The following is a 15,890-nucleotide window of genomic DNA, read 5'->3' as shown; positions in this document are numbered from 1 at the left end:
CTTCAGAGAGCAATAAACATGCAATCTGGTAATAAAACAGTGGATTTTTTCACATTTATTTATTTTAACTGGTGCTCTTTTACAGTATACCTTTGGTATAACTTTACAGCAAATTTGCACAAAGCTTAAAAGCTCTAGACATTAAGTACGTTTGTTTTCTGAGTGTTGTCTTTATTAACAAAATTACATTTTATAAGAATAATGATTCTAGCTTTTTAACTTGGAAAACAGCCGAAGGGCATTTTGTGTTGTGACTTCCATAACTACATCTGAAGATATTCCTTTAACTTTTGCAATGTATTCACAGCAGATCATTATGTTTCCAGGCTCATTTCTAACCTACAGCAATAAGAAGAAAAACAGACAGTGAGCTTCAGAACATCTCAGTCATACAGAAAATCTAATTATTATTAGAACAGGTTAGGACTTACATGTTTGTCAGTCCCCAAGGCTGGAGAATCTGTCTCAAGGCAAATGTGTTCCAGTGGAATCTGTTTGATTAATTTTGCTCTCTGCATTTAAAACACAGTATCATTATAATTAGGGATGCACCGATACGAATCGGCCGATCATGCTTGCGCATTTTGTCAGTAAAGCCGGTTCTGTAATCAGCGGTAAATGCCATCAGGTGCGTGATTTCACGTTGAGCCGTATATACTACACACAGCCGTTGTTTGCCGACGAGCTGCGCAAATCAATGTTCATTATCAGTGTGAATGTGCGCAGCTCGTCAGTGAACAACGGCTGTGTGTAGTATATACGGCTCAACGTGAAATCACGCACCTGATGGCATTTACCGCTGATTACAGAACCGGCTTTACTGACAAAACGCGCAAGTGATCGGCCGATACGGATCGGTGCATCCCTAATTATAATCACTTGTGTCACTGTCACATAAGGTCCATATAGTTTTACACAATACATATTTTCCATTTCAAACGTACATTATGTACAGACTGTGCCAATATTTGCAGTGAATGGCATGTGACGTGGAACAGGGTCGTCCTCAAAATATGTCTCATCATGTCTTTATTGCATACTTATCATACTTATTTATAACTTTATGGTACACAGGCATAATTGTAATGATCGGAATCCTTATCCAACCTGCTCGTTTTTGCTGACGGCAGGCGGAAAGGAGAAGCAGAATCCAGCCTGAACCCCTTCCATAGCAACCGATGGCTTCCCGGCAAAATTATGCAACAATGCTTGACTTATCCCTAAAGACATAAAATTAGAATTACGCAAGACATTCAGCCGCGACTGTAAAGGTCATAGCGACACAATGATTTGCTAGCTCTTACCTAGTTCTTTCATTGTGGCTATAGTAACCTTGGCTGCTGAGCGGGAATGTACATTCCTAGATAAAAGAGTGGACTGAGTTATTATGAGTGTTAAAGAAACTACAAAATGTGAAAAGAAACGAAGCATGTAAAAAATTCGGAGCTGCTTGTATGATTTCCTGTTATGTTCTAGTAAAGTCATGTTGTTACTCACACTGGCAAATCCAGTTCTTTAGATATTTCAAGTTGTTTCATAAAGACTTTTATCTGTTCGTCACGCTCTTGAGCAGTATTTGCAAACCAGGGGGTAAAGTCAAGACCAATCTGTGGAGAGAAAAAATAGCATGCATAGATCACATTATGTAACCAGAAGTAGGTGAACTACAACAGTGAGACTCAAGATTTAAAATCGACTTCAGGAATTTGAGACCCAGCTTCCCTAGTCTTGCTTCTCAAATTTTTCGATTCATAGGTTTCCTGACTTTTCCAGTTTTCCATGATGTACTAGATAAGGATTTTAAAAAACATTTTTAATTTTACAATTTCCACCTGATAAAATATGGAGTTAGTGTGATAAAATACTGAGCACGTGAATTGAAATAATAAATATTTTTAGTTGTTTTGCCTTATTTTAAAGCTAGTCTTGCTTTACTGTAAATCATTTTAAGTCATATTGATGCCTCTTGGAAATTTGCAGAGGCCTTCTTTACTATTTTTCTTACTTAAGATTAATTTCACATTTCTTAAAAATGAAATGAAAATGAAAAACTACCTTTTATATAAACTACCAGTCAAAAGTTTTTCAATATTAAGATTTGTAATGTTTTTTAAAGAAGTCTCTTCTGCTCACCAAGCCTGCATTTATTTGATCCAAAGTACAGCAAAAACTGTAAAACTTTAAAATATTGTTACTATTTAAAATAACTGTTTTCTATTTGAATATATTTTAAAATGTAATTTATTCCTGTGATCAAAGCATGTGATTTCAGCATCATTACTCCATTCTATAGTGATCCTTCAGAAATCATATTTTTTTATTATTATTATCAATATTTAAAACAGTTGAGTTGATTTTTTCAGGATTCTTTGATAAATAGAAAGATCCAAAGTTCAGCATTTATCTGAAATATATATAAAAAAAACTTTTTTAACATTATATACTATACCATTCAAAATCTTGGGGTCAGTATAATTTTTGAGGGGGAGATGCTTTAAATTGATCAAAAGTTATGATGAAGACATTTACAATGTTACAAAAGATTTTATTTCGAATAAATGCTGTTTTTCTGAACTTTCTATTCATCAAAGAAACCTAAAAAAATTCTACTTAGCTGTTTTTGACAAATTTTTTGAGCAGCAAATAAGAATATTAGAATGATTTATGAAGGATCATGTGACTGGAGTTATTATGCTAAAAATTCAGCTTTGAAATCAGAGGAATAAATTAATTTAAAAATATAATAAAGTAAAAAAGTTATTTTAAATAGTAAAAATATTTCAAAATTTTACTGTTTTTGCTGTTATTTGGATCAATTATATACTGAATTGGTGAGCAGAAGAGACTTCTTTAAAAAACATGAAAAATCTTACTGTTCAAAAACTTTTGACTGGTAGTGTACACAATGTAATCATACTGAGCTGAATGTTTTATTTTTGTTTGATAAGTGTTGGGTTATTTCATTTTAAATAATATTTATACAATATTACACAGCAGTGTCTGTTGAATATTGTCCAAAAAAGATAATATCATACTTTACCTCCCCGACGGCAACAATATCATCTCTGTACTTCTGGAACAACGAAAGGAACGGCTCCAGGTCCTGTTAAAACAAAACTAATATTTTGTTGCACTGAAAGTTCACAATACAGCATATGGAGCATGGTAAACCTATCTTTCTGTGTTATGTGTTATTTCACCTGTATCTTGACACTCTGCAAGTCTTGCCCTGATCCTTGAAGGGGATGAATGCCAAAACAAGGAAACACAAAACCAGGATAGCTATATCAAAAACATTAAATATTAGTAAATCTGCATGCGTCCATTGCAGCGTAAGCATATGTGGTGTGTGCAACTGGAGACCACAGGAAACTCCACCATGAGAATGTTCTCATCCAAAGCTCTTGTTATGTTTAACTTACGTTTTTGACAGCTGAATAACTTTCTCAAACTCACTGGCTCGCTCTGTAACTGCCACAAGCGCTTGCACTCCAGCCTAAAATTACATTAATTAAACAGAAGAGGTCGTCATTAAAACATGTGAGTGAGTCGACTTTTACTGATTTATTTTCTGATGATGCTTGACAAAAGCTTACCTGTTTAGCTCTTAGAAGTACATCATCAATGTCCTTGAGAAAACCATGAAAGTTACTTATTAAATAGGTTCTGTAACAAATCACTTTGCACTTTGCACATTAAGTTTATTGTGGCAACAATTTCTTTGTCTGCATATAGTTTACATAAACACAGTGAAACATAGTCTATACAACAGTTTACATAAAACACTTGTATCTCAACAACCATTTTAGTATATCTTCTCAAGGGACAGTGCTATAGACATAAAACTTGGATATATTTTAGAGTAATCAATGTGCAGCTTGTATAGCAGTATAGATTTACTGTCCTCTGAAAATAATTCAACATACAGGCATTATTGTCAAAATAGCTGGCAACAAAAGTGAATACACCCTGCTACCTTAAGTGATAACAGCAGTATGTTGTTTAACCATGCAAAGCCACATGTCCTATTCATCATGTTCATGTTTTTGTCTGCTTGACAGGACCATACGAAGTTGTGTATCTTGTATTAGAGCAGTTCAAATTAGGTGCAGTTCTCTCATACTGACCACTGGATGTTCAACATGGCATCTTAGGCACAGAACTCTCTGAGGATTTGAGAATTAGAAAGTTACACTACAGTGGTCAGGGTCATACAGAGGTTTTCCAAGATGGGTTTCATTTGGAACAGGGCTTGCAATGGGCAAATTAATGAAGTTGAGCACTCGTTCTGTGCGTCAGGTACAGAACGGCAGTTTTCCAACATGATAAGGACCCCAAACACACCACCAAGATGACAACTGCCTTGCTGAGGAAGCTGATGGAGGTGATGGAGTGGCCAAGTATGTCTCCAGACCTGAACCCTATTAAGCACCTGTGCGGCATCCTCAAGCGTAAGGTGGAGAATCACCATCTGTCCATGTCCAGCAGCTCCGTGAGGAGTGGAAGAAGATCCCAGCAACAACCTGTGCAGCTCTGGTCAATTCCATACCCGTTATAATTAAGGCAGTGCCAGATAACGATGGTGCTAACACAATATATTGACACTTTAAACAAGTTCACTTAGGGTGTATTCATTTTTGTTGCCTGTATATGGCTGAATGTTGAGTAATTCTCTGAGGACAGTAAATCTATACTGCTATACAAGCTGCACATTAACTACTCTAAAATATATCCAAGTTTCATTTCTATAGTATTGTCCCTTGAGAAGATATACTAAAATGGTTGCTGAAATGTGAGGGGTGTGTTCACTTTTGTAACATACTCTATATGATAACGCTTGTCTTTAGTTTTAATTATTGTAACTTTATTCGGTCAAAAGTGGCCTAATTTACTATAAATACTGTACTATGGCAAATCAATTAGATGACTCTGAACTGCCTGCTGAAAACAAACAAACAAACAAAAACAACTTTAACCAGTTTAGATTAGCAAACCTGCTTAGGCTGGTTTAAATGGGATTTTTTTAAGTAGGGCTGTAGCACACATTTATAAAGCTCATAAAGGCAGTGTTTATCCCTTAAAGATAAGATTTTAACAGTTCAGTTGACTGCATGAGATTTCTTACCTGTGTAAACTCATTTGCTGACAGGTGACAGTGACAGTCAATAAACCCTCTTGCCATGATGTGAGTAACGTTATATATAAAAATATGTTGACCAGGTGTAAACTTGTAAATAAAACATGTAATTAAACCACTCGTTCTTTTCATTATCTCATGGCATTTTCTCCATCTGTCCGTTTAGCGTCTTTACGCTACGACTGCATGGAAGGCGGAACGTTTCTTCCGCTGTAGTGTTTCTCTCAGGGTTTGTTTCGTTGTAAAGCATTTTGCTTCCGTTTCCAGTATTATTTTGAAAAAATAAGCGGCAGTCATGGAGGACGATCGTGAGAGCGGGGCGGATTGTAGAGTAAATGTCAAGTCGAAAAAACATGTTCGTGAGCAGCTTGAAAAATATAAAGACTTATTTAAAAAGTTGCTCGACGGCCAATGTCATATTTCTGAAGAAGACAAGGCCAAACTGCTGCAAGAAATGGTTGTGGTAAGTCTAGTAGAATAAAAGAGATATCAGTTTTTGTTAAGTTTTTTTTTTTTTTCCATCCATTGACATTATTTGTCTTTTTTATCTTTCAGAACTTTGAATTCACAGTGCAAGAAAATCTCGTTATTGGTGGCTTGTCATGGGACGAGGCGTCAGAGGATTATTGTGAGAGTAAGTTACTGTCAATTTCTCCCTTACACTTTTTGCAAACCAAACCCAAGTCATGACATTATTAACCATTACTTTGTATATTTAGACAATGAGAGCACAATAAATGACATTCTGGATGAGAAAATAGTAGAGACCGCCTGCAAACGCAACTCTTATCCGAAGCAGATACGCAACCAGGTTGTGCGATCATTAAAAGCAGAGAGGAAACTTCTGGTGAGACATAATGTTTTTTTTTTTTTTACACACACACACACACACACACACACACACACACACACACACACAATATACTAAACTACCAAATGTTTTTGAACAGTAAGATTTTTAATGTTTTTTGAAGAAGTCTCTTCTGCTCACTAATTCTGTATTTATATGATCCAAAGTACAGCAAAACAGTAACGTTAACATTTAGAAATATTTTTACTATTTAAAATAACCGTTTTCTATTTGAATATATTTTAAAATGTAATTTATTCCTGTGATTTCAAAGCTGATTTTTTAGCATCATTACTCTAGTCACATGATCCTTCAGAAATCATTGTAATATTCAGATTTTCTGCTCAAAAAACATGTATCGTTATTACATTGAAAACAGCTAAGTAGAGTTTATTTAGGTTTCTTTGATGAGTAGAGTTCAGAAGAACAGAATTTATCTTTATCATCACTTTTGATTAATTTAAAACAATCTTGCTAAATAAAAGTATTAATTTCTATAATGTTTTTCCCCCAAAATAAAAAAATATATACAGACTTCAAGCTTGTGAATAGTATAGTGTGTAATTTTACAAAAGCTTTTTATTTCAGATAAATGCTGATCTTTGGATCTTTCTATTTATTAAAAAATCCTGAAGAAATTGTACACAACTGTTTTAAATATTAATAATAATAATGATAATAATGTTTCTTGAACAGCAAATAAGCATATTAGAATGGTTTGTAATTTCTGAAGGGTCATGTGACACTAAAGACTGGAGTAATGGTGCTGAAAATTTAGCTTTGATCACAGGAATAAATTACATTTTAATATATATTCAAAAAGAAAGCAGTTATTTTAAATAGTACAAATATATTTTTTTAAACATGCACTGTTTTTGCATCATATAAATGCAGACTTGGGGAGCAGAAGAGACTTTACAAAACATTAAAATATATTATTCTTCATAGGGTTTTATTTATATTTGAAATTATTTGGGAACACCCATCCCACCGAGTAAATTAGTTCTTTTAAAATTGTATATGTTCCACTCCTGCCACTAGATGTCACAATATATAATGTCATAACATCATTCTTTTACATTTTAAAAATATTAGGTGTTCCACTTCTGGCCACTAGATGTCATAAAATATATGAAAAGAACTATTGTGTTTGCAGTAACTCATGAGACACTGGGATAAAAAGTACAATATCCTTTGGTGTTTTTTCAGTGAAAAGCTCAGTTTGAATTTTTATAAGACCTAAATGTTGCTGCTTGTATGTAGTTTATATGTTTTTACTGTTCATCCATTATTTTAGGGGTTGTATGAACAAGCTGTGAAGCCACAAGAGCTAAAGCCAGACCCAGCTCAAGGTGTGTACTCTTTTCTTTTTCTTTTCTTTTCACAGCAAAAGTGCATAATTTGTACAACAGTGCTTTATCCAGTATGAGTTACTAACTGTTAAACGGTTTTCACAGACACTGTCATGAGAAATGTATCCTCTGCTGCACCTGCAATGTTCAAACAAGCCAGTACGGTTATGAAGGTACAAATCTATTTTAATTACTATTATACAGTACTTCTTGAATGTGCTTGTCGATTTTATTGTCTTATAACATTTAAGTATCCACCTTATTTTTGCCATAAGAACGGGAGTGACTATTTGTAAATTTAATGGGTCTGGTTTCCGGTCTCATCAGCATCCAGCTATTTTTAGCTGTACAGAGCAACTCATTTTGCTGCTTGATATTGCACATTGGTGTGTCTTTCCATATTATTTTAATGTATTATCTTAATTATGACCACACTGGATTGCAGTGCAAAGAGTTTTAACATTTACTGCATGTTGTTGTTGTTCTGGTTATGAACTGGAAGTATCATAGGCTCATAGGCTTACATAGGTGAGATGAAAGTCTCATTAATAACCACAGAGAAAAGGATGTATTATTATTATTATTAACATGCTCCATTTTCTTTCATTCTGTTCAGTCTCTGAAAAGTCTGAAGCAGGCAGCCGAGGGCTTGCGTCAAGTACTTGACATGCAGCCTTCAGCGGAGTCGGTAGAAATCTACAGAGAAGTATTCGGCAGCTCAGTAGGAAGCGTCTGTCCAGACCTTCACCACAGGCTTCCCTCCACCATCAAAAGAGCTGCATCTGATTCAGAATACAGTACCGACTATGTTCCTGCTCCAAAAATTCTCCAAAAGACTGATGCAAATTAATGTGTGTCTGTATGTGTGTGTATCATTTTGTGTGGGAATGGAGAAAGCAAGTATAGGACTGTTGTATAAACACCTGTTATTTGATAAGTGCTTTGTATGCTGATTCTTACCCACATATTGTAAATAAATATTAAAGAAGTACTTATACTGTGCATATAGTTAAGGAAATACACTACCAGTCTCTTCTGCTCACCAAGCCTGCATTTATTTGATCCGAAGTACAGCGAAAACTGAATTTTGAAATATTTTTAGTATTTAAAATATTTTAATATATTTTAAAATGTAATTTGTTCCTGTGAATTGAAAGCTACATTTTTAGCATGATTACTCCAGTCTTCAGTGTCACATGATCTTTCAGAAATCATTGTAATATGCTGATTTGCTGATCAAGAAACATTTATTGTTATTGCTATTATTGATATTTAAAACAACGGAGTGGATTTTTTTCAGGTTTCTTTGATAAATAGAAAGATCCAAAGATCAGCATTCATCTTAAATAAAAAGCTTTTGTAACATTATACACTATACCATTAAAAAGCTTGGAGTCAGTATATATATTTTTCTTTTTTGGGAAAGAAATTATTTAATTAATTTATTTAGTAAGGATGCTTTAAATTGATCAAAAGTGATGATAAAGCCATTTAAAATGTTACAAAAGATTTCTGTTTCAGATAAATGCTGTTCTGAGCTTTCTATTCATCAAAGAAACCTGAAAAAAGATCTACTCAGCTGTTTTTAACAAAACTAAATGTTTTTAAACTGGTGACTGGTAATGATGCTAAAATTTCAGTTTTGAATCACAGGAATAAATAACATTTTCAAATAGTAAAAATGTACTGTTTTTGCTGCACTTCAGATCAAATAAATACAGGCTTGGTGAGCAAAATAACCGCCTTTAAAAAACATTAAAATCTTACTGTTCAAAAACTTTTGACTGGTAGTGTACTGTAAGTGCTTCAGTGCTTGCTTTTTCAATTACTATAAATTACTTTTTTAGAGAACTATTGTGCTGATGTGGTTCAGGTTTGTACCACAACGTGTTTTTTGGTCTACCAGTGTTGGTTAGTGTATACTGGCACTGAACACGTTTTTATTAAACGAATAATCCTAATAAATATTGACTAGAAGGGCCCTTTTTGTAACCTAAGTGAACAAAGATTAGATTAGATAAGATTTTCTTAACACATCAACAAAAATGTAATTAAATTATATTTATAAACTGATAAACTCACTATAGTGTAATAACTTTGAGAACTGTGGAATTGTCAATCATGTTACCTTTTGTAATGCACATCCATATGCAAGCATTAATTTAACGTATTTAACTGCAATTGATTTTACTCTTAAAGACATTCATTGTCATTGCCTGTTTTCAAATCTTAAAAAAGCTTTCAGAAATCACCTTTACAAAATGGAAAAGACAGTCATTTCGTGGAATGAACCGCAGGCGTTAAAAATACAAAAACATCCACACCGCCAGAAGTTATTGGAGTTCTCGAGTGGACCACGTGACTTCAAAGAACATCCGCCGAAGGCATTTGCAAGAAATCACTAATGTGACTGAGGGATGTTGACTGACAGTTTAAACATGTCTAACTATGCGCTAATTAAAACGACGTGATAGTTCGACTTAATTTTACAAATAATTTTATGAACGGAAGTCTTTATTGTGCTCGTCACCTGCACCTGTCATGTCACTTTTCAATGCGACAAGTAACTTTATTCGACATGATGCTCCATCTTTACAGTTGTTTCGAAAGAGTGAGGTATGTTACTTCTTAATTATTGTTTCTTTTTCTTTACATGAGTACGAAAAAGTGAACAAAAACGAAAAAAGATTATAAAGAAAAAAACGACAAATTACTAACTTTCCACCGAACATTGCATTTCAATTTGTTTTCATCAGTGCTTGCCAAAATAATCTCCTATTTGTGATTTGTCCTGTTGTAATGAGATAATCCTGCACATTATTAAAACCCATTACATCCATATATGTGATTCAGAGCTCTGATGATGATGAAAAAAGGTTGAAAAGAAGAGAAAAGAACCGAGTTGCTGCACAGAGAAGCCGCAAAAGACAAACCCAGAGAGCTGATGAGTTGCACGAGGTTTGACATTATATTGAATATAAAATTTATTCGTATTATCAACGTATGTTGATAATTGTGGGCAGGCATCGCAAAATATATCAAATGCACATTCATGCATATTTCTGATTTTTGAAATGCCAATTTTTTTTCTGTAACCAGGCGTATGAATGTCTGGAACAGGAGAACAGCCTGCTGAGGAAGGAAGTCCAGCTTTTGATAGAGGAACAGCAACGCTTGTCTGATGCCCTCAAAGCCCATGAGCCTTTGTGCCCTGTCTTGAACTGTGGTATGACCTCAACATCAAGGTCCACAGGCACAGTACCATCTGAGTTTATGTCTAGATAGAGACACTCCCCATCATCTGATGCCCATGATGTCTGAATTTCCATTTAAGGACAAGTTAAGTGTACTTGCAATCATGCAAGGGATTTATGCATACTAGCAGCATGCAATTTAATTGTTTTTATTCTAAAGTATTATCTTGTAAGTTAAGTATGCAGTGTTTTCTGTCAGCGTACAAGCTTGAAATTGCATTATAACAAGTTCAGAACACAGAACAGTTTTCCCAGGGTCACGCCTCACGTGAATGCATCCACTTTGGTATTCGCTTTGATAGAGTCAATAACCACTAACTAACCATCTGTTATACCACAGTAAGTTGGCTGTGAATGAACGACATGCAATGATGGACTTCTGCTTTGTGAGAGCTGATCTGGCCAAAATACTCGAGGTTAGTTTCAAAACTCTGCAGGTTTAAGTCTGCGCATTGTAAAATAACCTAGGCAGCTTAATTCAAACGTCAGTGTTACCTACAGTGTTTCTTTCTTGCTTGATCGTGTTTTACTGTTGGAGTGTATTGTAAGTATTCAAAAAATAAACAAGTATTTTTCAAAATATCTCAAATAAAAAAGCTTTCTGTTTATGTGAAATCCAGTAATTACTCAAACTGAAATAGTCACACAATTTCTAATAAAATGAGGTCACCGAATCAGAAGAAAGGACCAGGATTTGTAGTTTTTTTTTCTCGTTTGTGTTGAAACCAAATCTGGGGGTGTTTGCGGTAAAATGGTGGTCAGATTTTTTTCTTGAATGTATCACTTCCTCAAAGCTCTGTGGACTTACCTTCCTAACCAGCGCAGGGTACACACTTCTACATTTCTCTTCCAGTTTTCTCTTCTCTTCTGAAAAGTCGAAGAGCTCCACACGAATCTGTTGACTTTCGTTTTAAAAATTTAAAGTAAAAAAATGCTATTGTTTAGAATGGGTTAAGTGTAAAGGATATACTTTCTGTCATTAATTACTCACCCTCATTCATCTTTGGAACACAAACTAAGATATTTTTTGATGAAATCCAATAGCTTTCTGACCCTCTATAGACAGCAACGTAACTGAAATAAAACAGTCCATGTGGCATCTGTGGTTTAACCGTAATTTTACGAAGCTACGATAATACATTTTGCTGCAAAAGAAAACAAAAATGAAAGAGTTGGTACTCTCAATAATGGCTAAGGACTGTGACCTGGAGAAGATTGTTGAATAAAGTCGTTATTTTTGTTTCCTTTGTGCACAAAAAGTATTCTCGTAGCTTCGTAAAATCATGGTTGAACCACTGATGCCACATGGACTGTAATTTTACCGATGTTTTACTTTTAAGACGTTTCTGGGCCTGGGAACCTTTCAGTAGGCTAACATTGCTGTCTATGCAGGGTCAGAAAGCTTTTGAATTTCATCAAAAATACCTTCATTTGTGTTTTGAAGTTGAACGAAGGTATTACCTGTTTGGAACGACATGAGGGAGAGTAATTAATGACAGAATTTTCATTTTTGGTTGAACTGTACCTTTAATTAAGGTCGTGTAGCACACAAGTTTTAAAAGCAGTTTTGTATTTCATAGCAATTTCAACAATGCATAGCTTTATAATAAAGCATACGAGTCTTGGTATATATGGTGCGTGAGAACCTGTATAAGTGTAAATGAAAATGAATGTAACACCACAATAAACTTTCCAGCCACAAATGTGTGTAAAATGTCTTCCTTGGATGATTTTTTTTTTACTTTGGAGCAGTAGAACGAGAGACTAATTTATTAATTGATAATTTTTTATTACATATCTTGAACGAAGGGAGGATTTGGAGTCACATATATATTCATACATACATATATGTGACCCTGGACCACAAAACCAGTCATAAGTGTAAATCTGTCGAAATTGAGATTATTATGTCATCTGAAAGCTGAGTAAATAAGCTTTCCATTGGTATATTGTTTGTTAAAATAGGACAATGTTTGTCCGAGATACAACTATTTGAAAACCTGGAATCTGAGGGTGCAAAAAAAAAATCTGAATATTGAGAAAATCGACTTAAAAGTTATCCAAATGAAGTTCTTAGCAATGCATATTAGTGTTTTTATATATTTATGGTAGAAAATTTACAAAATATCTTCATGGAACATGATCTTTACTTAATATGCTAATGATTTTTTGGCATTAAAAAAAAATCGATCATTTTGACCCATACAATGTATTTTTGGCTATTGCTACAAATATACCCGTGCTACTTAAGACTGGTTTTGTGGTCCAGACTCCAGGGTCACATATTTAACAAATCAAATCATACATGATTGTCAACAACTACATAAGCTACATGTGTTTTGGTTTCTTGGTTGATTTCGTTACTAAAACTGTTCCTGTTCACATGAATGTTATATTAGCTGCATCTAGACAAGCAGAAAAAATGAGAGTCCAGTGCATGTCCTGCAACTTAGCATCTAGTTTTGTTAGAACTGTAATAATAATGTGTGAATGATGATAGGATCTTAAACGTCTGTTGTAAAAAGGATCTCAAGGATTTAAATTTTGTCTTTCTATGTGTTTATATCGACATCATATATATATATATATATATATATATATATATATATATGATGTCGTATCTTGTGCTTCATAACCTGATGATGTTTCTAGTGTTAAAAAATAATTTTGTGGCCTAAATTTCCTTGACTATTATGCCCTCTAGTGGGCACTTTATTAATCAACTTGCTTTTAAATGTAAAGTTGAACTCAAAAGTTTACTTACACCTTGCAGAATCCGCAAAGTGTTAATTATTTTACCAAAATAAAAGGGATCATACAAAATGCAAATTGTTTTTGATTTAGTACTGACCTGAATAAGATATTTCACATAAAATATGTTTACATATAGTCCACAAGAGAAAATAATTGAATTGATAATGACCCTGTTTGAAAGTTCACATACACTTGATTCTTAATACTGTGCTGCTACCTGAATGATCCACAGCTGTGTGTGTGTGTGTGTGTGTGTGTGTGTGTGTGTGTGTGTGTGTGTGTGTGTGTGTGTGTGTGTGTGTGTGTGTGTGTGTGTGTGTGTGTGTGTGTGTGTGTGTGTGTGTGTGCCTGGTATTCATCACGTTGTGGGGACCAAATGTCCCCACAAGGATAGTAATACCAGTAGATTTTGACCTTGTGGGGACATTTCTTAGGTCCCCATGAGGAAACAGTCTTATAAATCATGCACAATGAGTTTTTTTGAGGAAGTAAAAGTGTGCACAATCTCCTGTGAGGGCTAGGTTTAGGTATAGGGTAGGTGTAGGGCCATAGAAAATATGGTTTGTACAGTATGAAAACCATTACGCCTATGGAATGTCCCCATAAAACATGTAAACCCAACATAAAAAAAACTGCCTGCTGTTCTAAAGAAAAATCCTTCAGGTCCCACAAATTCTTTGGTTTTTCACCGTTTTTGTGTATTTGAACCCTTTCCAACAATGACTGTATAATTTAAGTTTTTTTTTTTTTTTTTTTTTTACACTGAGGACAACCGAGGGACTATTACACACTATACAACTATTACAGAAGGTTCAAACGCTCACTGATGCTCTAGAAGTAAACACAATGCATTAAGAGCCAGGGGGTGTAAACTTTTTGAATTTGAAGATCAGGGTAAATGTAACTCATTTTGTCTTCTATGGAAAATGTAAGTATCCTCTGTAGCTTCTGAAGGGCAGTACTACGTGTGATATGTAGGCAAAATAACGAACACAAACTGTTCACCTCCTCATTCCATTCAAAAGTTTACGCCCCTGGCTCTTAATGTATAGTTTTGCCTTCTGAAGCATCAGTGAGTGTTTGAACCTTCTGTAATAGCTGCATATGAGTCCCTTGGTTGTCCTCAGAGTGGCAAGATGGATCTCAAAATCATATAATCATTGTTAAAAAGGGTTCAAATACACAAAAAAGCTGAAAAAACAAATAATTTGTTGGACCTGAAAGACTTTTCTAAAGAACAGCAAGCATTTTAACTGTTCAGGACAAACAGGTGACTCATTAATAACTAAAAAACAAAAAACAAAGCTGTGGATCATTCAGGTAACAACACAGTATTAAGAATCAAGTGTATGTAAACTTTTGAACAGGGTAGTTTTTATAAATTCAACTATTATTAAGGTGCATGTAAACTTTTGCCTTTAACTGTAAATTTCATCTAATATATTTAGATTACATCTATATATTTTGAATCAAAGGGTGATATTTATAATATGTAAATATACTGAAAATAAACTTAAGTGCTTTACATTATAGTTATAATAATTGTAGTTTATATTATTTACATATACAGTACACTGAATTAAAGCCATCAGTTTGTACACATATATGACCAGTTTGATATCTGATATTTGTTAGCAATTGAGTATCTTTTAAAAACTCGTCAGAGCTGTAAATATATCTTCTTGTCACTACATGAAAATAAAAGGAAGTACAGAGCATTATCATAAACTGTTTAGCATTGCCTTTAAAGTGCACACGATTTGATATCTAACTATGGAGCATGCAAATACGCATTGTGAACTGGGAAATTAGGGGTGTGTCTTAAGCAGTAAAATTTCTGTTATGGTATCTTTTCCTTCCTCCTCTGTAAGTTCCTGGTAGCGACTGTAGGTGGTTACCCTCGCATCTCAAATCTCTTGGAAACCTTACAGGAACTTAAAGAAGAATGTGGACCTTGAAGTTCCTATTGAACCTACACTTCCTTGAGCTCCCCCAAAGTAAAAAAATAGGGACATTTTCATTGTACTGGAAAGGAAGTGGTCTAGACAATTCGCTAAATGCATTCATCATCAATCTCTATGCACCCTGAGGGAAAACTGATCGCTTTAAACGTGCGGTTTGTAATATACTTCAGGGTTGTCATTCAAAATCAATTTTCATGGATGAGTAAAGCATCATTTTTTTGTCTTTCATTTATATTATATAGATGAAGCATTGGTTTGTAATATGCATTGCACATGTGCTCATTAAAAATGCATTTTTTTCCCTGAATGACTAAAGCATTCCAATGATCTTACAGGTTAAGAACCTGTCAGTCATGAAAATCATTACAATAATGTTTAAAGGTTATGCCATAGATGTTTGAAATAGCATTACAACAATCTATTTGACAGGTCTGTAGATTCCATTGCAACAGTTTTGATGCTTGCATCAGAATGTTAAGTTTCCAGTGATTGCATTTATTGTCAAGGGCCGTGACTATGTTGGTTCATATTCAGGGAGGGCAAAGTGCACTTGCGTTATGATGAAAGTCAGGTCATAAT

General features: G+C 34.3%; 3 protein-coding genes across 3 annotated transcripts; 2 read left to right on the top strand and 1 right to left on the bottom strand.

The window, feature by feature from the left end:
- Positions 1–42: 42 nt before the first annotated feature.
- Positions 43–5,339, bottom strand: tatdn3 (TatD DNase domain containing 3). Its single transcript, XM_073853251.1, has 10 exons — positions 5,126–5,339; positions 3,597–3,629; positions 3,423–3,496; positions 3,201–3,282; positions 3,041–3,103; positions 1,498–1,607; positions 1,305–1,360; positions 1,108–1,220; positions 432–512; positions 43–339 (listed from the first exon to the last, which is right to left on the bottom strand). The coding sequence occupies exons 1-10, from the start codon at positions 5,267–5,269 to the stop codon at positions 208–210; spliced, it is 888 nt and encodes a 295-aa protein (XP_073709352.1). The 5' UTR covers positions 5,270–5,339; the 3' UTR covers positions 43–207.
- Positions 5,340–5,430: 91 nt separating this feature from the next.
- Positions 5,431–8,276, top strand: nsl1 (NSL1 component of MIS12 kinetochore complex). The gene is made up of 6 exons (XM_073853252.1): positions 5,431–5,600; positions 5,693–5,771; positions 5,857–5,984; positions 7,285–7,339; positions 7,445–7,512; positions 7,956–8,276. Exons 1-6 carry the CDS (start codon positions 5,433–5,435, stop codon positions 8,187–8,189), a joined length of 732 nt encoding a protein of 243 aa, XP_073709353.1. The 5' UTR covers positions 5,431–5,432; the 3' UTR covers positions 8,190–8,276.
- Positions 8,277–9,759: 1,483 nt separating this feature from the next.
- batf3 (basic leucine zipper transcription factor, ATF-like 3) lies at positions 9,760–12,276 on the top strand. The gene is made up of 3 exons (XM_073817047.1): positions 9,760–9,955; positions 10,193–10,297; positions 10,439–12,276. Exons 1-3 carry the CDS (start codon positions 9,881–9,883, stop codon positions 10,622–10,624), a joined length of 366 nt encoding a protein of 121 aa, XP_073673148.1. The 5' UTR covers positions 9,760–9,880; the 3' UTR covers positions 10,625–12,276.
- Positions 12,277–15,890: the final 3,614 nt, after the last annotated feature.

The sequence above is a fragment of the Garra rufa genome, chromosome 13 (assembly GCF_049309525.1).
Source record: "Garra rufa chromosome 13, GarRuf1.0, whole genome shotgun sequence".
In the NCBI taxonomy this organism is placed as follows: Eukaryota; Metazoa; Chordata; class Actinopteri; order Cypriniformes; family Cyprinidae; genus Garra; species Garra rufa.
The sequence above is the reverse complement of the archived record's forward strand: the minus strand, read 5'-3'. Positions and strand labels throughout refer to the sequence as shown.